General features: G+C 34.0%; 1 protein-coding gene across 2 annotated transcripts; it reads right to left on the bottom strand.

Moving 5' to 3' along the window:
* CCNC (cyclin C) lies at nucleotides 1-25,549 on the bottom strand. 2 transcript variants are annotated; one of them, XM_037843488.1, is made up of 12 exons: nucleotides 25,217-25,549; nucleotides 20,582-20,688; nucleotides 19,607-19,691; nucleotides 19,372-19,441; nucleotides 16,370-16,421; nucleotides 10,743-10,798; nucleotides 9,800-9,835; nucleotides 9,026-9,117; nucleotides 8,338-8,405; nucleotides 5,314-5,393; nucleotides 4,580-4,698; nucleotides 1-1,254 (listed from the first exon to the last, which is right to left on the bottom strand). In XM_037843488.1, exons 1-12 carry the CDS (start codon nucleotides 25,246-25,248, stop codon nucleotides 1,200-1,202), a joined length of 852 nt encoding a protein of 283 aa, XP_037699416.1. In that variant the 5' UTR covers nucleotides 25,249-25,549; the 3' UTR covers nucleotides 1-1,199. The 2 variants fall into 2 exon arrangements, with proteins under 2 accessions (XP_037699416.1, XP_037699417.1); XM_037843489.1 differs by lacking the exon at nucleotides 1-1,254 and adding an exon at nucleotides 1,272-1,896.
* Between the last annotated feature and the right edge of the window lie 2,370 nt (nucleotides 25,550-27,919).

Raw genomic sequence — 27,919 nt, 5'->3', positions numbered from 1 at the left:
TCTGGAGAACTTACTTTTATTCTTATAGTTTTATACTAGGAAGTCAACATTTAACTTAAAAATCCATTACTCACAACTGATTTATAAAAAAATTTTAATCCTTAAAGCGTACATCAACATCCTATGTCTCCAAATTTTATCACTCTCCTTCAAGTCTGAAGAAAATGATTAATTTATCGAGTTGCACAGACAGCACAGTCCCACTGACATAATATTTAGTCTGAAGTCCTACACTAATATCAGAATTAAGAACAGCCAGTATCAAACTGGCCTGAAACCTGATTACGTTCCTGGCTCAGGATATCTGTAGTAAATTTGTAAATCCATACTAAAACACAAAAATAAACTAGGGTGTGTATACCTTATAAAAACTTTTCACAGTAGAGTAAAATTAACATTAAAATTTTACCAAATTTCAACCATATTATGGTGTTTTATCAAATTAACTTTCAAAATGCCTGATTAAACTGTGAATCAATTGCAAATAACTTCAAGTAGGATCTTTTTCTTTTTTAAGTTTGCCCAGCATTTCAAAATGGTTACAGAATATAACTTTTTAAATGTCAAAAGTATGCTATACATATTGCACTTTTCTGCTAAACTGGGCTAGTATCTTCCATGCAAGATATCAAAACTACTGAATAAAATACACTTTTAAATCAATAGGTACTTGATTAATTTCCCTGAAATTATCAACATCATTATCAAAATCTTCCAGGATTTTGTAAGATTTGATTCCTTAAACTATAGTTTAAAAGTTTAAATTAAGGAGGGAAAAAAAAACCCTCATATATTTGACTTTTTATGTTCTTTTTTGGTCCTTCGGTGACCAAAGAGAATTTTAAACAAATTATGCTTTGTGTTTCTTGGATTAATTATAATAAAAAGCTATAACTTCTATTATCCAAATTTAAAAAAAGTATACTAATCAAAAAGCTATTAATTTTGAAATGTCCATGTATGTCTGTCTGTAGGTCCCCTTAGAACCTTTCCAAAGTTTTATAATCAAGAGATTTTAATCAATGTATTAGAATCAATTTAAGCAAAGAAAAAAATATTTTGCAAAAATAAAATCACTTCCAATACGCTTGACAGAAACAAGCTATTCATTTTCATTTGTGTTCCACTGAAGACATTACTGAAATCTGTCCAATGGTTTTTTTTTCCAAGTGATCCACTATGGAATTCTTCGGAATGTTTCAGGATTGGCTGTAACTAGAGTTCTGACTTCCATTTGGACCCTGCTCTCCTTCACTGTTTAAGTGGGGAAGAAAGAGAGTTCACACCAGTTACAAGATTCATTTTCAACAGCCTGATAAACGTACTAATTTTTAAGTTAGTTACTCTGTGGCACAATTCTACAAGACAAAGACATTTCTGATTGTAAGACAGAGATGTGAAAAAATTAAAATCCAGAAGACTAACATTTGGTTTTATGTTTTTATTCTTATGGAAGTTTGTGCCTTCACATATAACAAACATTCTGGAAGTTAGTGTCCATATATACTCAAAAAACTTAAATCAGGTTATTGGATTTCATTGTCATTACAGGTATCACTCAACATAAGAGATCAGAGCTTCTTTTGAACAAATTTCCTATAAAATTAAATCCTACATATAAAATCCTATTCCTGTTGACTAATTATGAAAATCAAGAAGTGTTCTTCCAAAAAAATTGTTGTCCAAAGGCATAGTAAAATCATATGTAAATACAGCAACCGTTTTAAGCCAGAAAGAAATACAGTAATTTCCTGGAAAATGCTGAATACTTAAAATAAATATAACTAAAAACTGAAAATACCAGTAACTGTGGCAATAGGATTATTGCCTTATCCTGTCCATCATCATCTTGCAGCTTCAGGCCCTGCCACTAGTGGAGAATCATTCAGGGAATTTCTGCAAAAAATGCATCCAAAGGTAGCTGTTTGAATGACTGCCGTAAACAGCTCCTTGGATAAGTCAATTACTATTTTTTTTTCCAAACTGTAACATTAACTGCAACAATCTACAAATCTATCTTAACGTTATAAAAATTTAGTTTTCTAGATAAATGATTAAGATGGGTAGCATTTCTTTACTTCCCTCTGTAGCTTGACCTCCACCCCACCCCCCAATCTATATTTGTTTCTTATTCAAAGGCTTTTATTTAGACTTTAACAACTGGACCCCATAAACTTATATGATATTAAGGTCTTTTACAAAAACTATATAACATGCTACTGAATTTATAGAATAATGTGGGAAAAATCAGTACTACTGTTTATTAGATAAGTCAGTAATCCATGATATTTGCATAAATCTAGGTTTTTAAAATCTTCCTATCATTTCTCTGTATGTAATGGATTAAGTATCCCATAATATGCCCCTAAGGTGGCATTTAAAACGAGTCAAGATCAAATTACATTCTCAGGGAGGTGTAGCAAACCCTTGCCATTTCTGAGAGACATTTGAGGAGACCTCTGTAAAATGCAGTAGTTTAACTAAAATTCTAACCAATGGCTTAAACTTTAATGATCCAAGACATTAAATTAAATTAATTTATAACTATATTCAAATAAACTTGACTACTAGAATAGGCTATTTTTGTATTTTATCATCACTATATAATCTGAATTTGCCGGGACTCTAAAACTGAAGCTATGGTGGTAAAAGTTGAATGATAAATGATAATGTTGGAAGCTATAAAGTACATGCAATGTATGGATGAAGATTATTAAGATAAGATTAAGTTATACAGCAAGTAAGCTATGTCCTTGGTAAAAAACAGATTTCTTTCTCAAATGACCTTTAGGGCATTTATACTGACAATGTTTCTAAATTCATGTAGGTTCTACTTAGCTTTTTCTAATTCTAATTTCCAAATCTTCACCTTTTATTAAACCAATTCTTAAAGGGTCTTTCTCAGTGCCCAATCATGCTGTGCTATGAATTATCCATCACTTTCAGCCATGTCCATGGAAATCTTTACCATCACTTGGTGTGCAAAATGTGTAATTTTCTTCACTTCTTGTCTAAGGAAGGAAACCTCTTAAAAGCATTCACTATATTCTTCCATGAATTTATTGAGTGGAATTTTATGTCATCTGAAGATTTCTTAATGTTTCCTTAAATGAGAAACAATACTGAACTTCTAACGTTGGCCAATATCAAAGTCAGGATATTGATCTACTGTGTTTATCATGTTGTACGGATGTGGGACACATAACATACGTTACATTTTATGCTTTTGCACCTTGATAACTCAACTTGTTTTTCTTAGTGTTCTTTCCTGCCTATACAACCATTGTTCTTCAATGAGCTTCTTCAGTTATAAAATTATTACCTTCATGACAGTGTGAACAGCTGATACTACCTCTGCATGCTTCATAGCATGCATAGAATAGCAGATCTTCTAATTCTAGAACCAACTTTCAGGGTTTCATTGGCCTTTGCAACTTGTTACTTCAAGAAAAAGTGAGTACAAGTTTCCAGATCTTTTTTGACAGACGTCAAATAGTTCCAGGACATGTTCTCACAATACAGGCTACCTACCTCCTCAACTTTTAGAATTTTTATCGTCTCCTTATTGGGGCAATTTTTGCAGTGACTAAAGCATTAATTTTAAGATTGAGGAATTTACTTTTTCTCTCATAGAATATGACACAACAACTGGTGATTTTAACACTCCACTCCAGAATTTATCCTAAACTCTTTTCTGGCTACAAATTGTTACTCTTCTTGCTCTCTGCTTTCCACTTTCTCTATGAGCACTAGAAGTTGGTTTTGAGGGAGAAGGGAGCACTGTTTTTCACAATGAAACAATATCCTTATTGCTGCATCAGAGCTTTTGCATAATCCAGGTTGAGTAGAAAAAAAACAAAATAACACTGAGATTTAAATGCCAGGCAAATCCAACTAGTGTGACTAGGCTCACTCACTATGCTAAGTTCTTAACCATGACTGCCCTTCAGAATCACCCAGGGAACTTTTAGAACTACTGATGCCTGGGTTCTTCATTGCACCAATTAAACCCTTTTCTTAAAGTAAGGCCCAGTCATGTGTGGTTTTTATACGGGTGGGAGTCTTATAAGGGTGAGGGTTGAGAACCACTGAACTAAGCAGATATAATAGAAATAATAGCCATGGAGCTTAGGGTCACTCAAAAGCCAAAGTTCTTTACCTTTAAAATATCAGATAAATCACCTAAAATTTTTGAAAACTGCTACTGAAATTTATAAAAACAGGTTAATAGCCAGTAGTGAGAAAAAAAAAAAAATGACCGAGTCAAAATAACACGCGACTACTATCGAATTCTTTATTCCTGGATTTCAAATAAACTTCCCAAATTTTGTTCCATCTAAATTTCTGTGCATTATATGGCCATATGTTGAGGGATACCTGTAATAGACCCGTCATTTCACTAGGAAAATTTACTCAACAGATAATGAGATAATTTTATTTTTTTAATGAGACATAAATTAAAATAATTATGAATCATGAAGTTTTGGAGAGAATTTTAAGAATATAACAAAACATAAGAAAGAATATTTCTTATAAAGTATGAAATATATAATTAAATGAAATCAAGTCTACAAAGTACCTGTTTGGAGGTGGTTTTGGTTTCGGCATCTTACTAAGAATAGTTGCCATCTCTTTTCTCTCATCAAAATTCTTCCACTGCTCATACAGTTTTAAAATAACCCTGATTATTTCCAAAATCTAGAAGAAAATATTTGAAACATTCTCAGTGACAAAAAGAATCAACAATTAATACATAAAGAACACAATCACATACTAGACATTCCTAAAAAACAATGAAAAGATATAACCTTTGTAAGTATTCAAGTTAGATTAGACAATCCTAATAAATTTGAAAGTGGTACTTTTCACTACACCACTATTTAGGCTTTTCTGCCTAGCCTCTCATCTTTCAACATGTATGCCCTGTCCATCCTTTTCATTTCTGTAATTGATCTCCTATCTGCGGATATCTTAAATCAAACAAAATTACTGTATCTCTGAAGTCATTATGACCATCCTACCGCATACCAAGGAAACCAGTGAAGTGCTAGGAATAGAGGTTCTACTCATGAAGGAGAATGCCACTACAGAGCATACTCCTCTGTTCTCAATTGTTACTAGAAGGGAGTGACACAAGATGTTATTTTGATTCTCTTTAACTACTCTTTTCCTTGTAACAGTGTCATACATTTGTTCTAGTTCATAAAATAACTTTTTTATATTTGCATTGTTAATCAGTCACCATCCACCCGAAGATTCACTATGTTATACATTCCCATGTTTTCACCCAAATGAAGGAATTTTAAAGAATACCTTCTCCATATCCACAGAAAGCTCAGCAAACCACTGTCTGGCATCTTTCTGCTGTACAACACAGGCTACATGTAGGCAAGCTGGGAAGAAAATGAGAGGCAATTGCCCACGTTTAATTGAAAACACGGAATATATTGATTTAGAACTTAAAAATAAGATTTTCACGTATAATTTTCATGTGTATTTTCCAATATTCTTCTATAAAATTATACTGCTTCATATAATAGTTGCCACTGACCATCTTGTTATTGAATCTGATGTAATTAGAAAAAAATTACTATACTACATTAGTCTTGACAGTTCCTGCTCCTCACTGTATGCCATTCATAGTATGGTTGCCTTGAGAGGCAAGGGCATATTAGAAAAGTAAAAGTCCAGGGAGGAGATTAGAGCTGGGGAGTCATCTCTTAACACCAATACAAAGTAGTGGTCAAATTGCATGCAGAAGTCAGTGTGACAAAACAAAGTCAATCAATATGCTGATAAGTTTCAGTAATACTGACTTTGTTTTGGTATTTCAATTAAAAGTGTTTCCCCTGCCTTTTTTCCTTTAAGTTATTAGCATATAATCAAGTTACATGAAGACTGGGCACACTGGTATAGAAGTCTATTTTTCCTTTAAGTTATTAGCATATAATCAAGTTACATGAAGACTGGGCACACTGGTATAGAAGTCTATGTTGTCATCAAGTACAAGTTAGAAAACAATGTAATGCATTTTATACTAATAGTGAATAATTAACAAAGACAGTAAAAGAGCCCAAAAGACAACCATCTACTTCACAATTTTGCCTAAAGCAATTGCTGCTGAGTAGCCTGGCTTCTCTGATCCTATCCCAGCTTGTAAAGAATTAAGAGTTAATATTCTATGGTCCAGTTACCCATATGAGTTGGCTAAGATAACATTCTAGGCCAACAGTGACTAAAATGTGAACCGACACACTGGTTGCCTCAGGTCAAACAAAGCTATAGAGTAAGGCTTGGGTCCAGGAGGGACTGAGAGGCCAAAGGACTGAAATTATGTAATTAAATACAGTTGGGAAAGGCTGTGACAGGGGCATAAATAAAGTAAATTAGAGATGGAGCAGGAATCCTAAATCCAGACTTGGGTGATGTTGGACGGAGCGGGGAGGCTGTTGTCATTAAAGACATGGTATCTGAGCCAAGCCTTAAGAAAAGGTGAGAAAGTTGAGGGTGGGGATATAGGAAGAGAGAATAGTATCCAAGTGATAGAGAGAGGCTGTGAACTGTATCCAGAAATTGGGAGGAGCATTGAAAGGCTTTAACTGGGGGACAAATTCTGCATTTTTAAAAGCCCACTCTAGCTCAGGGTTTCTCAGCCTTGGCACTACTACATTTTGGGCTGGACCATGTCCTTGCTGTGGGAGACTGTCTTGTGCCCTGCAGGATGTTTAACAGCATCCCTGGTGTCTACCCACTAGATGCTAGTAGCACTGCCTGCCCCTCAACTCCCCAGTTGTGACAACCAAAATCATCTCCAGACATTGCCAAATGTTCCCTGAGGGGCAAAATTATTCCTGATTGAGAACCACTAACCTAGCTTAAGAGTGTGGAGGATAGATTTACTCTGAGCACAGGGATGCTAGAGGCCAATTAGTCAGGAGACTGCTGGGTAACCTGGATAGAAATGAGATGATGGCTATGATACTGCAAAAGGGATAGCTATAAAAGACATTTGAGAGGAAAGTATAATAGGTATTGGTAATCAACTAGATATAGATGTTGAGGGAGATGAATGAGGCTCCCAAGTTTTCAACTAAGGTAACTGACTATTTCAGTTCATCAAGCTAGCAAAACCACTAAAAGGACAATATTTTGGAGGCAAAATGATGAGCTCAGTCCTGACCATCTGAGCCTGAGGTACTGGTGAAATATCGTGGAGTTATCTAAAATGGAGATGGATATAAAGAACTGGAGCTCAGAAGCAAGATTCTGGCTAGATCAAAGAATTTAAATGTTTCACCACTTAAGAAATAGTAGAAGCCCTGGGCTACCATGAGACTACCCAGAAGAACACAAACAACAGGGATGGCAAAGATGTGGCACATGTCCTGCTATTCCCTCCCTCCTACCCACAAAGATCCCAGCATTCCTTCCCACTGACCCAGACACTGCCTGAGTATCCTTCCAAATATAGTGCCTACTAGAAGCCCTTAGGTACTACAAATTAAGTATAACTTATGTGCCATCTCTGATGTAAGAAGGCTGAGGAATATCAACACTTAAGGGAAAAAAAAAAAAAGAAACCAATGAAAATAAGTAAAAGGACGGGGGGAAAATCAAAAGACTGGAATCATAGAAATCAATAGAAGAAAGGGAACAGAAACTAACAAGTGCCTAATATATACCAGGCATTATTTGGTGCTTTGTAAGACATCTCATTTAATTCTTGCAACAACTCTATAAGAGTTACTAGTATTCCTCATTTTACAATTACGGAAACAAACTCAGAAAGGTTAGATAACTTTCCCACAATTGTAAAGGGGCAAAGTTTAAACCTAGGACCATCTGAGCCCAAAGACTATGTTCAAACCCTTTATAGCACTGTTTTCCAAAACCCTTTACAGCACTGTTTTCCACACACAGTAGAACTGTGGCTAACTTCTCCCTGATCAAGGCATCAAGGCTCCTTTACTCAACCTCTGGGGACTCAGGCTCAGGAAATAAAAGGTAGGCCCAGTCATTTTAAATGAGTCAAAATGAACATTAGCAGTTTAATTCTGAACTTTTACCCCTAAACAAACAAAAATGTTCCATTCAGACAAGGATTAAAATTATTTTAAAAGATTTTTTAAAAAAACTTACCAAAAAAGGGGGGTGGGGGGACAATAATCCTGAATTGTGACAGTTGCAGTTCATATTATTGAAAGTTCACATGCAAGGATTAGTCTATTACTTCATGGAACATAAAAACATAAAGTACAATAGGGTGAAATTTATTTTAGGATGACCTAAATAGGTTTATAACAACTTAATTAATAAACGTACACCATATTTACATACCTAAAGCTATCATAAAAGGAGGATACAGTAGGCAAAGATCCGTTCTGTAGGTATCATTCACTATTCTCCTATAGAAATATAAATAATATTACTAAAGGCAGAACTACCTCATATGATTCTTCATTTCTCCCCAGAGAGCGCCAGATTGCCCATCTTTATTTTACTGAAGTACAGATATAAAAGGTGAAAATATCAAGGCAAAAAGATGGATACATGAATGTGATAATGAATAAGCATATTTTAATGAATAAAATTATAGCCAAATATATTTTGGATTTTAAAACTTCACAAGAAAACATAATACAAAATAAACACATTTTTCTAATTTTTCAAGAATTGGAAAGAAATCAGAAAACCAGAAATTACACAATGAATCTATATGTATGCTGAATACCAACAGAAAAATTCTGATTATTTTAAAAACAATTTGTCGTAATTTCCATGAAAAGCCTGTTTTCCATAAAAAATTAAATTTTAATAGAAATATTTATCCAAGAGATAATTTAAGATCTTTATCATTTTAGCATTTATACCACTTAAATGTACTACTTAACAAGCAGATATTTTGCTCAGCATAAAATACCTTGGGGCACTAGTTTAATGACTTTAAAAATACAAAGCTTCATATTTAGTTCAACCCTCCTACCTAATAACACATTACACTATTAATAACTTCTGTTCTAATTACCATGCAAGGGGAAGCAACATGTCTTCTTGGCCCATGTCCTGCACATACTGGAGCAAAGGTCTATAAGGATGATACACTATCAAGCAACAATCCTAGAAACAGTTTAAAAAATGTGTATGTATAAAAACAGATTTATTACAACACAAAAATGATATCATTACCCAACTAATTTGTAATTGTGTATTTCAAAATGAATTTTTCTAACTCATGCTTGCTTCCCTTTTAATCTCTGACACAAGCAGTATGATAGCCCTAAACTCTACTATAATAGTGAAGGCAGTGCTCTCTCTGGAATATACCTTGGTAAATCGGTTGGCAGTCAGTCAGCATCCATTCCCTTAGAGACTCAAAGTGTCACATCTGCAACACACTGAAACCTCTTATTAGCCTATAAATCCATAATTCCCAACTGAAGGAGCAGAATTCTGCCAAAGACATAATCTATCTTTAAATCACACCGCACACATACACAAATTGTGCAAATAATTTACAGTGGTTTAATGTCCTGACTGGTTTCCTCTTAATCCTTTTATTACAGTTATTTACTATAGAACAGAAAAGTTTCCCCATCATAAGTAGGACACCTGAATTATTTTACAGGCTTCAGTGAGGACACAGGTGATGGGCTACTGGGCTACTATTATTTTACCACAATGTACCACTTGAATGGTTTTAAAACAGATCTCCCTACAGATCACTTCTTTAAATAGTTTCTGACTTTATTATTTGAAAATAAGTTTTACTCTATTAATCACAGAAAAGAAGTATACTTACCATTAGTTCTAAAAGATAGAATTCACATTCTAATATCTGTTAGGGAAAAAAAGAAAGATTATCAATCAAATGTCAAAATGAACCCAAATTAGATGAATCTGCTTAGTCTAACATAAAATTTAGATATGTTGTAGTAATTTATCACAAATTTTTACTATAACTTAAAAAAATCAATAAAAATAGCTTACATTAGAATAAATGTATACAATAAAAATTACTTTTTACTATCATGTAATATACGCAATTATAATTATAAAGCATTCCAAACCCTATCAGGATTTGGAATTTGCTTTATAAGCATTCTTATTATTTTTATTTAAAATAACCTGTATAAACTTCAGATTTCCAATACTCTCTCTACTCAGTGAATAAAAAAATCAGTCATCTCCACGTAAATGCTATTCTTGATATATTATAAATCAGTAAATACAAAGAAAACCAAAAATGTAATTTGAAAAATACAATTTAAATAGAAGGAACAAATCTCTTGCAAGGTAGGAGAATAAGGGCATGCCTATTAAAATGTCAACAGAAATCTATCTCATAAAATATCAATTTTTAAAATACGGTCTTCAAGTTGTTCCATTATAGTAGTTCTCAACTCTGGCAACACATCAGTATCAACTGGGAACGTTCAGAAAATAGCAATGCCTGGGTCCCGATCAAAAAATTCTGACTTAATTGGACTGGAGACACCCTGAAATCAAAATTATTAAAAAGTTGCCAAGGTGATTTAACCGGCAGCTAGGGTTGATAACCACTGTTAAGAAGTTTTTTTTTTAAATGGTACAAGCTATTTAGTTTTAACTTTGAACTGATGTCTATATTCTTGAAGTATCTGAAATGGCAATTTCTGTGAGATTATTCAGTTTATTCTAATATAAAATGGAGCTAGTTTTCGTATAGCAATGACAGGTAGTTTTGTTTCATACAATATACTTACATGGTTCATCCTGTAAGGAAATTCCTTTGGAAAGGCATATGAAAATCTAGTTTTTACTGCAGGAAAAAAAAAAACAAACTGAGAAAATGGGCAAGTGAATAAAGCAAAAAATCCTTTAACATAGAGTAGAAAATTAGAGTAAGGGCTAAATCATTTCAATAGGGGCTCTTGGAGATGTTAGAGAGCCAGTTTTTTGTCTTTATTTTTCAGGGAAGGGGAGGAGGGCAGGGGGGATACCAGGTGTAGGAAGTTCTAGGCCCCACCTATATTACAATTAGACAGCCTCAATTTTATATTTCATATATTAAGAAAGAATTTGATGCTTAAAAAATAAATAAAATGATTAATTTTTTTTTTTTTAATCACTGATTTTTATCATCTCTAAAATCTTTCCAGCTCTAGTAAGGCACTGGTCTATTCTCCAGTGATTTAGCTTGGAAAGAACACAGACTGTAATGTGTTTACAAAGATATTTATTACTGGAAGGATAATACACCAAAAAAATGTTACCAGTGGTTACCTCTGAGATTTAAGGATGATTTTTTCTACTAATCTGTGCTTTCTAAACTTTTTACAATGAATAGCTATTATTTAATGAAAAACATATTTTAATAAAAGCATGAGTATGTGTACAAGTCTCTAGGACTTTTATCTCTTGCCTTCTCTCTCTCATACACACACACCGAACACTCACTCTACTCACTTACATAATTACTATTATTCTTGCTTCTTAAGAAAATATTAATGAAAAAAAAAGTAACATCAATCCCCCACCTCCTCAAAGATCCTCAAAAATGTATTATATATTTAAGTACTATTTGAGAAAACTGTATTCAAGCCATTATGATGCAACATTTACTTCAATCAAGTGAATACTGGCAAGTTCTAAAGAATCTACAACTTGAGCCCTTTCTTTTGTACAATGTCCAGGTGATCTCACTGAGATTAAAAGGAAATTTCATTTATACTAATTGTTTTCAAAAAGATTTGTTAGGTAAATTGAGTATCCTAAATATCTTAACAGCTAATTTAGATAGGTAACATCTTCCAATATTTGAAACCTAGAACCACCTAAACTGGGCATTAGGAAATTTATACTTCACTTAACCTTTCCTTTCCTCTTTCCTTTAATTAATTTTCCAAACATTCCTATTAAGGTTTCTGAGTTTTACAAATCCTTTTGATGTAAACATTGTGTAAACAAGTAAAACAGGTACTTATATAATTCTAACCAAACACGGTAAAATTAATATTCTTATACATAAAACAGATCTACATCCCTAACACCACCTAACTGCTGAGATTAGATTTATATGATGCTATCAGCTTTTCTCCTTCTCTACCCTAAAATTGCTCTGCAATTTAATTTTCTATTTTCTAATCTTTTTCTTATGACTAGGAGGAAAATGCATCCCTCCTCGCCATAGCTTCCCTTAACACTTAGGCATTTGATTCCATCTACTCAATTAATACTCCCCAATATTTTTTTTCAGCTTACTCTTTCATTCTCCAGTAAATCTGTCCCATCACTTACTAATGCTCAAATTAAAAAAAAAAAAGAACCTCAAACTAATTCAATTCCTCTTCTTTTTTAAAAAGCAGACTTTATTTTTAGAACCATTTTATATTTGGAGCAAAATTAGGAAGATAGTGTAGTTTTCATATATCACAGCCCCACCCAGTTTCTCCTACTATTAACATCTTACGTTAGTGTGGTGTGTTGGTTACAATTAGTGAACCAATAAAGATAAATTATAAATTAAAGTCCATAGCACTTAGATTTCCTTAGTTTTTACTTAACATCCCTTTTCGGTTCCACCATTAACACATTACTTTTAGTTGTCAGCTCTTGTTAGGCTCCTCTTGGCTGTGACAATACTTCAGACTTTCCTTGGTTTTGATGACCTTGACACAGTTTTGAAGCGTGGTGGACAGGTATATTGTAGGCTGTCTCTCTACTGGAATATATCTGATATTTTTCTCATAATCAGACTGGGGTTATAAATTTTTGGAAAGGAAGATCACAGAGGTAAAGTGCCATTTTCAACACATGATACCAAGGATCCACATTATTAGTATGATTAATGACTGATTTTGATGACTTGTCTGAAGTAGTTTATCACGTTTCTCCACTCTCAAGTTACTCTTCTCCCTCCCTTTCCATATAGTACTTTGGAAGAAGTCACTATGTGCAGCCCACACTCAAGGAATGGATTTATGCTCCCTCTACTTCAGGGCATAGTGTCTACATAAATTATTTGAAACTCTTCCGCAGAGAGATTTGTTTCTTCTCCCACAATTATTTATTAATCATTTGTTTACATCAATATGGACTCATATATTTATATTATACTTTAATTTGGGTTACAATTTAATACTACTTTGTTTTACTGCTCAAATTTTTCCAGCATTGGCCACTGGGAACTTGCTCACGTGTCTCATTAATATATCCCCATCAAAGCAGACTTTTTTTTTATACTTCCTTACTTTCTGGTACTCCAGGCCCATCTTGTACGGTATCAGAAACCAAGCTCTGGGCACTAAATATGCTCATTGTTACTACTTGTAGGTAAGGATGTCACTGCTTGTAGCTGACAGACCAAAGAAATACATGTGTCTATATGACTTGTATACATATACAGACCTATTAATATTTCTGCAGGTAATCACCTCTTGATATTAAGCTGAATATGAGTTAATACTAACACCTCCAACTCTAGTCCATTACCACATGGATCATTCTAGATTCCTCTCCTTGCTTATCTTTAAATTCCCACCATCCCACTTACTTAACAGTTCAATTCCAGTATACATGATTAGCAGTATTAGAACTGTTATCACATACCTCTGTGGAAAGCAACTTTATCAGCCAGGGTATCATGCTTATATGCAGTTCTTTTTGTCTTTAGTCTTACCAAATCTATTTCGAAAGTTACTTAGGTCAGCAACGTTCGCCTTACCCTCCTCACTCAGGTTGTTTCAAGTTAGCTTCTCCGTTTCTCAGCATCTACTTACTTCTTAATTCCTTGCAATCTGGCTTCTACTCCCACCCCCCATAGTGTCTAATGATACTTATTTTCTCTCAAAGGTCACTAAAACAAGGTCTTTTTTTGTCGTTCTCACCTTCTTCTATGCAACACAAGACACTGCAACTCTACCTCTTTTAAAAAACTTATTAAATCTCAAATTTCTATATCATTGGTCTCACATTTTTATATGGATGTTCTACTATTTACACTTGGAATGTCCAAGATTAAATTTAACTCTTTCCAAGATCCATATATTCTCCTTTCCCAGTACCACCTTCATTTCCCTCAAAAACTGATTTTGACTCTCCTTAGAGAGCTTTCTTTTCCCAGACCTGCTGACTAAATCCAGCTTGTTCCCCTTACCTCCTGTCAATATATTAGTTTAAGCCTTCATTAGCACTCACCTGGATTACTTGGATAACATCAAAATTTATCTACTTCTACTCATACTCTTCTCCAGTCATTCTTACATAACTCTGCCAGATTCACCTTCCTAATGCACAATTCTGGCATCACCTTCATGTTTAATATAGTTTTCAAAGGTACCACCATTGACAAGACAACAAATTGCATTATTTCTTCATCTAGCACTGAAGGTCCTCTATTATCTAGCTTTAGCCAGGTAAGAATGCTTTTCCACTATTTCCTTTCTCACCATTCACTTAATGTAACTCATTATCTTTACCCGCTGTTCAGTTCAACGTTCCTATACTGCCTTTCCTTGCATTTTCTGAGGTTCAAATTCTATCTGTCCTTCTTGACCAGAATCTATTTAGCCTTTCTGGATTCATCTAACAAGTAATCTTTTACCAGTCAAAACATTCCAGCATTATCTGTAACTCTTATACCATTTATTTTCTTCTGTATTAATATTTTTATTATGACTTATTTTCTTGTCCTTAAATTCCTCAAATGATTTATCTTTATATCCACGAGTGTATCCAATATGGTATCTTCCAGGGATAATTAAATGGTTGATGATGATGATGATAATAGCCTCTAAAATTTCCTGAGCAACATGATATTCTAAGAGCTTTACACACTTTAACTGATTTAATCCTCACAACTCTATGACATATATATTTAATATCCTCATCTTGCTTATGAGAAAACTAAGGCACAGAGAGGTTAAGAATTTTGCTCAATTTGTCAAATAGAAAGCAATGGAACTAACATTTGAAACCCAGGGAGTTCAGGCCTATACAATACACTATAAAATTTATCTAATAACACAATAGTTTACTATAAAACTTTCCTATTACTGATAACCAAACACGTTTATTAATGTACTTTTAAGCCTTGCCATGAAAAATATAAATGGACAAACTCTGGTATAAGGTATCTTATTTTTTTTAATATACACCTTCAAAAAATTTGTAAAGCAGAGACTTAAGAAGAAAATAAGGCACTTATAATCTACAACCCAGAGATGAGTACTGCTAACATCCTGGTAGATCTTCTTCCAGCCATTTTACAGTTTTCAATAACTGGAATCTCCAGAGGGTAATTCAATACTTCATCAATGTGATGTATGCTGATATATTAAATTTTATAGTACAACTGATTACTAATCTACTATCCTTAATAGAATAAGATATGAAATAGAACAGAGAATTTTAAACAATGAATTAGATAATTACATTCTTCTAAAAAAAGGGAATGATCCATAAATATGAAGATTAGTCAGTATGGCTCACAATCTTAAAAACACAAAACGCATTCCTCTGCCTCCCTTAGGTAGATCACAGAAGTTTAAAAAAAAGATAGTCTGAATTGTCTTTAGTTAAGTGATAACTGTTTGCTTGACTTATGAAGATAGCGCATAGCATAATGTTAATATTTTGTGTACAATACTTTATAATTACTACTCTCCAATGTTATCTCCTTTAGTGCCATGACTCACAGGCAGCTAAGCCTTCAACTTTTTTAGATAAAGAGATAAAGCAACTTGCTCAAGGTTATGGAGCTGCTTAGAGACACAAAAGGGGCTAAAAATCAACTCTGACTATATGGTCAGTATTTTTTTCTGTGCCATGTTTTTCAATATGGAGGGAAAATACATAATTCTCTAGCAAAGATACACATTACAGTTGCTAAAGAAATACTTGACTCCACCCATAAGAATGACATAATGGTTAGTCATTAGGAAGCAATACAATACAATAAAATTAGGAGATGAATCTCTACCCTTATTGGAAAATTAAGAGCCACTGAGATGATTTTCTGAATTTATGATTACTATCCATTTTTAATATTAAAAGTAATATCTTAGTGATAATACTGTATATGGTCAAAAAAACAAAAAACAAAAAAAAATTCCAAATTTTGACTTTATTTTTAGTGAAGCATACTAACCACAAAGGTGTGCTGGAGATATTTAAAATAAACCCAAATAAACTCTCACAGGTCTCATTATCTGAAAAACATCTATGACCAATACAGCTTTCTTGAGAATCAATTTTTGAGGGAAATGAAGGTGGTCCTGGGAAAGGAGAGTAAATGGATACTGGAAAGAGTTAAATTTAATCTTGGACATTCCAAGTATAAATGTGTTAGTATTTAGACATATTTAGAGCAGGACATACTTTTTGTACTTACATACAGAAGTAGCAGCAGAAATCAATCTTGTATTTGAGACTACTCCAAATTCCTAGAGAAAGAAAAGTGGATGAGATCACATACATAATAACCAAATGAACATACGGGTATCTAGGGTCTATTAAAAAAAAAGTATTTCCTACGTTCCCACTATGTTTATACTCTGCTCATCTTCTACCTACTTGAGTTCTCAAGTGCTTAAACAAACCTCTAAATGTTATCACCCTTCCTTAAAATTACTACAGTTTAAGACAAATTTTAACATGAAGACTTTTTAGATTTTACACTTAATTGCAAGAATAAATATCAAGTATGCTTCCTATTCAGTGGAATCTGGAGAAAAACAGGCACAATAAAACAGGTGAATATCTGGAAAAGATAAACTTTAATATAACTATACAAAGACTATCCAAGCAATTATTATCCTTTTCAGAACAAGGAGACAAGAATGATATAGTGTAAGATGCCAATGTCAGTTCCCATTTTCCCTTTTAACTTAATATACCACATTATAAAAATAACATTCATCAGGTGACCCACCTTACAAATACTGTCTCATTTAATTTCAGATTAACCTTATAAGATTCCAAAAGTCTTCACTTCATTGTAAAACAAAAAAATCAAGATTAGTTCCTTACTCAACCAAAGAAACTAAACTCAATATCCAGTATAGTCAATTACCTTCAACCTACATCCTTTTGTGTATGCATGTATGTGCTTGTATATATTTACACTCCGTTTAACTGTTCAACCATAACTGAAACTAAAAAGTAAATGCCTGAGACATTGCCTTAAGCACCATTTCTATACAATTCCCATATAACTGGACAAAAAACAGAAAGTTCTGGTCATAGTTACAGATTTTAAAATGCTAAAACTAATCTGATGGATTACTTTTCCACTAATACTTCTTTCTTAACCAAAATCCTTAAGTGAAAATTTCCACTAAGTAAATCATATAACAAAGTTCTACGCAGTTAATGATCAAACAAAAGATATTTAAACACAGTAGTCCTGCAAACCTAAAGAATACCCTAGTCCCTATCTGAGACTCTATAAAAGTTTCACTCACCAAGTTTACTTTTCAGAAACTTAAATCCTCCAAAGTGTTCCTATGCCAGCTAAGTCCCCAAACCCAGATGGAACAGGCTCTTCAAGAACATCAACCAGATGCATCCCCCTTTCCCATAATGTCGACACCCCTTTTCAATATGAACAAGTCACAGCCAGTGGTCACTGCCTAGATATCCCCTGAAGATCAAGAAAGTGATTAAATGAGAGGACGGGACAGCAACAGACAAGTAGGATTTAACAAAAGATTATGAATACTGAATCTTTATATAAATGTGGTTTTTTAATTTAATTTATTATTTTTTTAGTTGCTATGGTATTAGAATAACTAGAAGGTAGTAACTGAAATGGTGGAAATGTAACCCATAACATTCTTTGAAAGTTGCTCTATAGCTATTCATTAAATTGTACTTTGAAAGTTATCATCTTTCTGTATATGTTATTATTTCACAATACGGAAATAACTGGAACTGTGAACTGTAACCTGTAACATTCTTTGAAATTACCTATATAACTACTTGTTAAATCGCACTTTGAAAGTTATCACCTTTCTGTGTATACATTTTATTTCACAGTAAGGAAATAACTGAAATTGTGGAACTGTAACCCATAACATTCTTTGCAATTTGCTCTCTAACTACTTAATTGTACTCTGAAAGTTATCACTTTTCTGTATATGTTATATTTCACAATAAAATAATGTATATTAAAAAAAAAGATATTTGACGAACAAGATAAATTTAAATCCCCAAGAATTTATTTTCTTGGACGAGTATAAGTTTATAAAGATTTTGTCCTGATATCCCATACTGGTTGGTTTCACATATACAAAAGTATATAATATTTGGAAAAACCACCCTATAATAAAGGCCTTTTATAAAATCCTTTCCTTTCCTTTGAAGAACTTAACAAGCTGGTTCTCCTTCCTTAAACTACCACCTACAATCAAAAAACCTTAAATTCTAAAAGTTTTTCATAATATTATTTCTGGTACAGTGAACTCTCATTACTTAGGTAACAGGTAGGAAGGATGTCATGGATAATGCTAAATAATGGCTAAAGCAAAACTAAATCAAAATGGATACCAAAAGGAATGTAAACTCACTTGGTTAAAATCACGGGCAATATTCAAGAACACAGTTGCTATTCTAATGACAATGCCCCCAAATATAGACATAATATAAAGGTTTCAGAACACGAAAGATTTCATGGATTAGTTGATGAAAAACAGCCAAAAGCTGCTATTACTGTCTGGATTTTATCTGAGCTCTCTAAAAAACACTGGAAAGGTTAAATATATTGAGCAGATATTCAGTCTGAGCCACAAATTTCCACCTCTTCTCTCACTCATTTAATTTCTCTATCCTCGCCACCCAAACTTAATCATCAGGAGGCAGGGAGGGAGGACAGTACGACACACAAAGCATACGGAGGAGAGACATTCTCAGGTTACAACAGAGAAGCTATGGAACTTACTGAATATTACTTAGTGTCAAACAAAAAGTCTTAGAGGCAGCAGAGCAAAGCATGGGGATCAGGAGCCAGACTCTCAGGGTTCAAATACTGGCTCTACCATTTATCAGTTGCTTGATCTTGGGCAAGTTTCTTAACCTCTCTGTGCCTCAGTTTTCTCATTTGTAAAATAGGGGCAATACTATTACATATCTCATAATTTGTTAAGAAGATTACATCAGTTAATATTTACAAAAGGACTTAGAATACTATTTGGTACATAGTAAGTGCTATATAAATATTTATTAAATGAATACATAAGATATATATATATAGTTTCTTTGATTTGGTACTAATTTCAGTATTTTGCATAAATCACCCTCTATTAGTATTTTTACCAAGGGAAATGTGAAAACTGAAACATATTAACCAATACACATTGACTATACTTTGATGAAGAACAGAAAATTATTTCATACCTCTACTTTGGATGCCAAAAATACACACGTAGGAGCCATTAATACAGGATCTATACTTTTCAAAGAATACCTAAAATATTATAAAACAAAATTAAATGTCATTCATATAGAAAACTCACTGGAAAAAAGTCAAGATAACTCTGTCACAAACATGATTCATTTATACTAAGGTTAATCAACATTGGATAAGAGTTTCAAGTAGGTACAACATATTCTCAAAATAAAGCAGCCTTACCTGGCATAAAATCTCTTGAAATAGACTGTAGCAGTGGCAATAACTTGTTGTCTTAATTTAAGATGCTCACCTAATGCTTGGATAACTAAAACAAAAACAAAGTTTTAAATGTTTCTTCTGGTATCATTATAATAGTAACATTAAGCAATAATTTCCATGTGGCTAAATTCATTTTTCTAAAACGGGAAAAACCTACACATGCTACAAAGCTCTACTTGGATCACAGCAGTCCAGCACTGGAATTTGCAAATTTGTTAAAAAAGGTTTGAGTCCACATAAACAAAAAAAAATAGAAATTTTCCCTAGTGAAAATTATTCTTGCATTAAAGAGGCTGAATGATAATTACTTCCCATCTTCTAATTATTTTTAATGTTTTTTTCATATTATCTTTATAATAAAGATAAAAAACATTAGACATCTATCAAACTAGTTGTAATTACCACTCTATAAAGTTTATTTTAAAAAAAAACATAATCAAGCCTCAAAACAATGGAGAATTAGGTTTGCAGAAGAGTAAACTGAAGGTCAAAAGATCATGTGATAAAGCTTACCACGTGACAGGGGCAGGATCATCTGGCTCTCAAATCTCATCCCTCCAAAGCAAAGTTAGGTATGGCCAATATAGGACGATTAATATCCAAAGACTCATTTATCCTCTAAGTACTTTGCTTTAGCCAAACATTAAATTGGGATTAATAATATATTATAAAAACTTAGGGAGATTAACACTTTCAAATTGTCTTGAGTGCCTCTAACATGTAAGATTCATTAAAAAGTTTATTTAGATGACTTATTGAAAGACAAATAAATTAGAGTTGTAAAAAAGAATACATGTTTAAATTAAAATGTTAACTCGTGTATAAATTAAAATGCTAAGTATGGACTAAAACAGTTCATAACAAATTAGTATATAAAAATTTTTAATTCTGAGGTAACCAACTGTACCATTTAAACCAATTGAAGAAAAAGTTTACCATTTGTAAAAAATATTTGTAATTTCCAATATTCTTCTTCTGAGAGAAACTTTAAGTCCTTTTGGCGCTCCTTCAACAGATCTTGTTTATCCAAAATCCATTGCAAACTGCAGGCAAAAATGTTAAGACATGCTCAAAAAAAAGTCAATTAAAGTCAGATAACATTCTGAGACTGTACAGGGTTGTTCATATTCTGAAAGGTACAATGTACAAGAGGTAAAATTGAAACTCCAACACTGAGAATTATCTCACTAATAAGTAAAAATATGCCCTGAAAAAAATTCAGGTCTAATCTTCTCTCTTTTCCTCCTAGGTCTCTCTCTGTTACCAGTTTATACTAAGTAGAACCAAGACTCAACTATCAAGATGCATCTTTCAATCAATTATGTCTTAGCATTTTAATTGGCAACATGTTTATTCTTTCTTAGTGGTACATAAAATACTGATGCATCTTACAAGTGATGGTGCCTGAGATTTGATGAAGTATATATTTTTTCAGTTGTTCATGATCAACCAAGGTATTTAATTTCCCTACTTCACAAATTACAATCTTGTTAAGAGCTGCTTTGGAATTTATTACACGATAGCCTCCTCCTGCCTCTAGTCAATGTACTATTTTTAACTGCAGATATGAAGCTGACACGACCCCCAAAACTACTTTACAACCTCTTTTGTCATTCAGTATGTATGGGAAGTGTTTTTATGTCAAAGAATTATTTATTCAGTATCCTTTTAAATTGCATTTAAAAGCATTACAAATGGGACATTATTTATTTAACTAATCCCTTTCTGATGGCACATAGGTTATCATTTTTCACTATTACAAATAATGCTTTAATGACTGTCTTTACCATTCATCCTTGCACATTTCATTAATAATCTACTGGAAACAAACTCCCAGAGGTTGAACTGATGGGCCACTTTTGCAATTAACTTTGATACACACTATCAATTTGCCCTTCAAAAAAGTTTTGATTTCTATTCCTATTAATAATTCATCAGCATGTCTTAAAATATTTAACTCTATGGATTACTGTCAATCTTTTACATACTTTACAATTTAAAGGCAACAAGTTGTACCTCTACAGGATTTTTTTTCTTAGTTTACTTCTGAGGTTAAACATCCTTCCATGCTTTATGGGCCAAATTTATTTATTTGGTACACTGTAATTCTAATATGACCATTTTCGTAATACAGATTCTTCTTATTAAAATTTGTATATTATAGAACATAAATTATTTATCAAACATCCTGCAAACATTCTCAACTTTATCATGACCTTTCAATATTAGTTGCAATACAGAAATTTGAATCACTTATTTATTCAAGTTTACCCAACTTTTACTTTGATGAAGTTATGTTCATCATGCTTGGGAAACCTTCACTGATGCAAAATGATTAAAGAAAAAAAAAAATGTGTGTGTGTATATATATACAGATAGATAGATAGATATAGATAGATACAGATATACATATTCACCCATATTTTCTATACCCTTAAAGCTTTTTTCTTTCAATTTGTGATCTGGAAGTTATTTTGATAACAGTGTAAAGTAGGGATCCAGCTAAATGTTTTGTCAAATGGTTATCCAAATGCCATCAAAGCATCTCCTGACATAATTCCATCATATGTGGATCTTTTTTCACAACTTCCTACTTTTTCCTTTGTTCTTCCTATTTCTGTGCCATCCTAAATTTCAAAACATATAAAATTAAATAATTAAAATCTAGTAGGGAAAATACTTCTTTGCTACTGTTTTTCAGAAAATTTCTGGCTACACCATTGCAGTTATTATTCTAAGACCTGAACTTTAAAATCATTATGTAAGTCCCCCCAAAAAAGAAAACTGTATCAAAATTTTCTTTGGGATTGTATTAAATCTGAAGATGTATATGGGGGAAATGACATCTTACAATATTAGAGTTCAAACTTGCTATAGGTCTTGAACATTTACTAAGTTTATTCTTAAATATTTTATATTTTCTGTTGCTATTGTGACATTTTTCTATATTTTAGTAGAAAGCCTTTGAGTTTAGTTATCTTGTAACTGATCAACTTAAATAGTTTCTAATAATTTTCAATTAACTCAGTTTTCCAATTAAATTAATTTTATCTCTAAATAATGATAATTTTGTCATTTTAATCCCATTCTCCTATTAACTACATTGATTAGCATTTGCAGAACGATGCTGAATTGGCACTCTAATTTTGCTAATGTTTCACCATTAAACTATTTCTTGCTGATGCTTTACTATGTTTTAATCATATTAAGGAAGCTTCCCTATTTGTTTTAGTAAGAGCTTTAGTCAAGAATAAATGTTAAATTTTATTAAACGTCATTTTGTATTTCTGTAACATCCCTTTTATCTTTAATCTAACTACCAACAATTTATGGTCTAGTGTTTTAGTTTTCCCTCTAAAGGAACTAGCTCTTAAAATTTGACCTTTTTTCCCCTTTTAATACACTAGTGTGTGTTAACTTTATTAAGTATTTCTTCTGTTTTCCTTAAGTTTACTTCAGTTTCCTCTTTAATATCCTTAAATAGAGTATTTGACTTTTATTCAGGATATTAATTTTCATGTAATTATAATTTTCTTATAATTTCAGCTTTGGCTATGTCTCATAGATATGGATATATACTGATCTCATTATGTTATTTTCTGTATAAAATGTAACTGTATTTTCAGTTTCCTTTTTGATACAATAAAGTAACCAGATTTGGTTTTGAAGTTTTTATTTTTGTTACCTGTTCATTCATTCATTTGATAAACCAGCAAATATTTATTTAGTGCCAGTTTTACTGCATTTTGTTCAGAGATTGTTTTGTTCTACTTCAACTTTCTGGAGTAGATTGTGATTTGCTCTGGCCTGAAATTATCATTCATTTCATCTCCTCGAAGTCTCTATAAAATAAACTTCACAAGCAAATATTTTTCAAGTTTTCCCCACAGCACTTGGTAAAGAGGAAAAACCAAGAAGATTTATAAATACTGCAATTCATCAAATTTAGAATTCCATTTACTGTAAGATTCAGCATTATTTCATGTGCTACTAAAAAAAAATATTGCCATGCTGATTTCAGAGATGCATGTCAACTTTTCTCTTTAACCAAAATTTTTGCTATGCACCTAAAGCAGTGACTTGTCATAATCTTGTCTGTTTTTCAAGACTTCATTGTCTTGTCTTTCATACTTGTCACCTTTTGCAGATCAGGGACTCCATGATTCTCAAGGGAGTTGATTGAGGTCAAATGGCCCCTTCCTCCATGAACATTGAATTGGGAGGTAGTTTACAAAAAAGGCACATTTCATATTACAATTTTACATTTGAGAAGTAAAGAAATATATATTTTAATAATAACAACAGTAAATAAAATATTGAGAATGCTTAACAGGAGGGGGCAGGCTCTTTTTTTAAGTTGAAAAACCATTCTAACTTGACAACCAACAGTTCTTCCAGCTTTTTTCAAAGTTTACAAGAATAGCTACCTAAACTTTCTATATTTTAAACTTGCCCAAGCATTTATTTCAGTGAGTAGAAAACACCACAAAATAAAAATGGCAACAAACAGTAGTGAAATGAAGCTCTGTGATTCATGTCCAGAGATTCACTTTCTAACAAGAGAAAGACCCACTTTTCTAAAAACAGCTTTCCAAGCCCATCGTTCCTTTTTTTTCCCTTCTGTAAAGCCCCCCTCCAAAAAAAATGAACAATAAGAACTGATGCTATTCACGGAATCTAAGTTAAAATTACAATTACTAATGCTCTCTTAGTAATAAAAATTATTTACTCTAAGACATAATCTTCTTTATCAGGTTCTGTTCATCTTTCACTTACACAGTGGAAAGTCTAATTAATGTTTAATAAGCCCATCACCCCCTTCCTGCCTGCTTAAACAAATGTATTTAGAAAGAAGTGTTTTTAATATTACTCTAGCTCTTCCCAAGGTCACTGACAGAAACAAAACATTTTCATGAAAAGGGCTGAACAAGGCAGCAAACAAAATCACTGGAAAATACATTTATAAAACAAAATATAAGACACAGATTAATGAAATGGATACAATTCGAGAGCATCTGCCCTACACCTCACCAGCATAAAATTCCATTTAGGCATAAAATAGAGGCAGGTATCGATTAGTGAGAAAAAAACAAGCTGGACTCTCTCCCCTCCTTGGAGTATTATTAAATCCACTAAGGTAGAGGGTAAATGACTCGCCGATCCTCTGACGAGTTCCCAGGCAAAGGCGAACCACAACTGTCCCGAGGACCAGATTCACAGTCCAGAACTGAGACACACTTTCCACACCGGTGCTCATCCCATCACATCCCACCCCCACAGGCCTAGCTAATCCAAGAATCTTAAATTGCACGCCTAACCTTGCTTCCCCGGAGACGGAACCTCCTTCCCCCATCATTCCACCTCACAGATCTTACTCCAAAACCCGGTCAGAGGGCGGGGAAAAGGGAGTAGATTCAGAAAAGCTAATCCCGCTTCCGGCCGCCGCTACCCTCTGGGAAGACCCCGCGGCGCTAGAAGCCGAGAACCCGGACCAGGTTGAGAGGAATTGCAGGCCCCGTCCTCACCGCCCTCCAAGAACCGGCCCCGGGCGGGAAAACGGAGAACACTTACTAGTGGGAGCTCTGCCAGAAGTTCCCAGCCATGGAACACAGCTTGCCCTGATAAAAAAACACCAGCCGGCGGAGCGGCCCACGGAGCGACCATAGACCCAGCCAGCCGAGTAACCGTGTTCCTCTATCTGATCAGCTTGGCTCTCCGCGGCGGCGACGGCAAGAGGAAGAGGATGGCACCCTGTTCTCGTCGTTGCCGGTCGGCAGCACGCAGCTTTGTAAACCCGTTCCTAAGGACAAAAGTTCCGGCCCGCGCCGTGGTTGCAGAGGGAGCCGGCAGAGAAAAGACAGCATGTGGCCGCGCAGGAATTGCAGACGGGAACGGGTGCTCCGAAGGCTCGCGGCGGGCGGAAAGCTCTCGCGAGAGCTTCGTACAGAGTCCGGTTTAAAGCCGGCGAGGTTGGGTCTTCTGCTGGGCTAACTCGGGAGAAGCGGCTTATTTCTGATAGGTGGTGGTCTATGTTCAAAGCCTCCAAGACTTCAAGAAGGCATCGTAATAAAGCATGATAATTTGTTAACTAGACTTCAGTCCTCTCCGCGATTGACAAGAGAAGTAAATGAAGATTGTTTTGGTGTCACGGACCTTCGAAGACCTGTGGGCAACAAATCCATGCGTTCTTAATGGAGTTCTTTTGAAGTTATGAAAGAGCAAACTTTTAGAGCAGCAGTGTTTTCGTCTCATACCCGAGATCCACCTGTTTTGCAGAACATCCGAAAACATTTTCAGATAAATGTGCATTAAATCGAAATACAGGGCAAAAACCCAAAATGCAATAATTTTATAAGATGAAATAGAATCATGAAATGGAATCATGTTTCTGTGTTATCCATTTCTTTTATCAACGTACCATTGCATTTATTGTTAAACTTCTAATTGTTTTTCTAAATAATTGAACATACCTGAAAGTTTTTCATAGCACACCAGTTCTGTGTCAGATTAGACTTTTTTTTTTCCACACTAGGTGAGACCAAGAAAGATTTGAAATTATTTTAGTATGATAACCATTTCTGAAACTAAGTAGAAAAATCAGAGTATGTCAGAAATAGGAAAGATAAGTGATATTTTAAAATTTTTAATTCAATTATATATAGACATGTAGTATATCAAAATGTGAAATGCATTTATTACTGTGTGAATTAGTCTGGATATTCTAGACTAGGCTAAAATGTGGTAAATCCTCCTCCCTTTAGTTCAGTAATTTAACATGAAAGTATTTCATATGTCACTCCCATAAAGTCTGATGTGGGTGAGATTGGTGTTCTTGGTGGAGTCCTCCAGACCTTCAGGGATCTAGTGTGTTTCCATCTTACAACTACTCCATCTTGAAGTTCTTTGCGTTCTGGCATATAATCGTATCTAAAGTGGGTGCAAAACCTTACATCGAAAACAACACAATCACTTCCTCTAAAAGCTCATTGACCAGGATAGGCACATGACTCCAACGTAACTGCAAGGGAGGCTGAGAAATAAAAGGGAGCATTTAGTAATGTGATGAACATTACTGTCTGCTACAATGTATATCACAGTCAAAAAGGTAAGTAAGGCACTGGTTTAAGAAGCACCAGACTATGGGCTGCTTCGCAGAGGTTCAGCATTTCTTCATGCCTCCTAGAGTGTTTTTCTCAGCCTAGCATCACCAGAAAACAAATTAATAATAATAATATTATTTATCATTATTATTAATCATTATTTTATGGACTCCTATTAAACTTTGTACTACTGGACTACCACTTAATTCTGTTTTATAGGTCTGGACTCTTCTTCCCACGAGTCCATGAGCTCCTTGAGGACAAGGACTATTCATCTTTGTACCTTGATTGGTTATGGGCATAACTCATAGACATAGCAGATCCAGGTTTTTGGAGCTGACTCATATAATGGGGGGAGGAAGTCCCTTAGGAAAAATAATGGAATATGTGAATACAAAATTAGATTTTTAAAAGTGACTATGTAAAATGCAAAAAGAAATCAAAACAAGATGTCAGCAAGACTGCACAGTAAGAAATTCCAAAATCCCATCCCCCCAAAGAAACATTGAAAAACAAGCAGAAACTGAAGAACCAACTTTCACAGAACCCCAGAAAACAGGTAAAGGTTTACAGCAACCAAATGAATGCTGAATGAAGAACAGATAACTTAGAAATGGTAGGAACACCTCATGACTCTTTAGCCTTTCTCCCGTCCATCCCCTGGTTTGACGCTGAAGCAGCTTAGGCTCCAGTGCACATACCTGGACTCAGGTCCAGAGGGAAAAGAGCCAACATTAGTCACAGACTGGGGTGTATATATGTCTATTCCACCCTGCCATGTGGCATCCTGAAGGACTGATGCTCTTCTCTGTCTCACCTGTCCTGGAACTCACTCTAGATGGAGAAGCAGTTGACATGACCACTAAAACACTCTAAGAAAATCAAAGCACAGCCACTTGAGGCAAAATGTGTGCAGATAAGATAAACAATAGAGCTCTGAGCCTGGGAGGAAAGAATGCAGAGAAGTACCTGGCAAAGTGGGGTATTTGAAGTATACATATATATGGAGAAATGTATAAAGCCCATGCACATTCACAGGGCTGAGGGCTAAATGCAAGCTCAGAGGACCCAAAGCTTCCACCTCGGATTCTTCTTTAGACTCGGGGCAAAGTTGGCTGAGTGCTCAAGGAGAGTCCCAGCACAAAAGCAATCTACAAAGACTGGGAGAGGTGTA

Source organism: Choloepus didactylus, chromosome 7 (assembly GCF_015220235.1).
Source record: "Choloepus didactylus isolate mChoDid1 chromosome 7, mChoDid1.pri, whole genome shotgun sequence".
NCBI lineage: Eukaryota > Metazoa > Chordata > Mammalia > Pilosa > Megalonychidae > Choloepus > Choloepus didactylus.
This window is presented reverse-complemented; position numbering and strand designations above follow the sequence as displayed.

Coding starts and splice junctions, on each gene's coding strand:
- CCNC (XM_037843488.1), bottom strand. CDS start 25,248: ATGGCTGGGAACTTCTGGCAGAGCTCCCACTA. Junction 16,422..19,371: donor TTTTGGCATCCAAAGTAGAG/GTATGAAATAAT, acceptor TTCTTTCTCTAG/GAATTTGGAGTAGTCTCAAA. Junction 8,406..9,025: donor ATGTTGCTTCCCCTTGCATG/GTAATTAGAACA, acceptor ATATTTCTATAG/GAGAATAGTGAATGATACCT.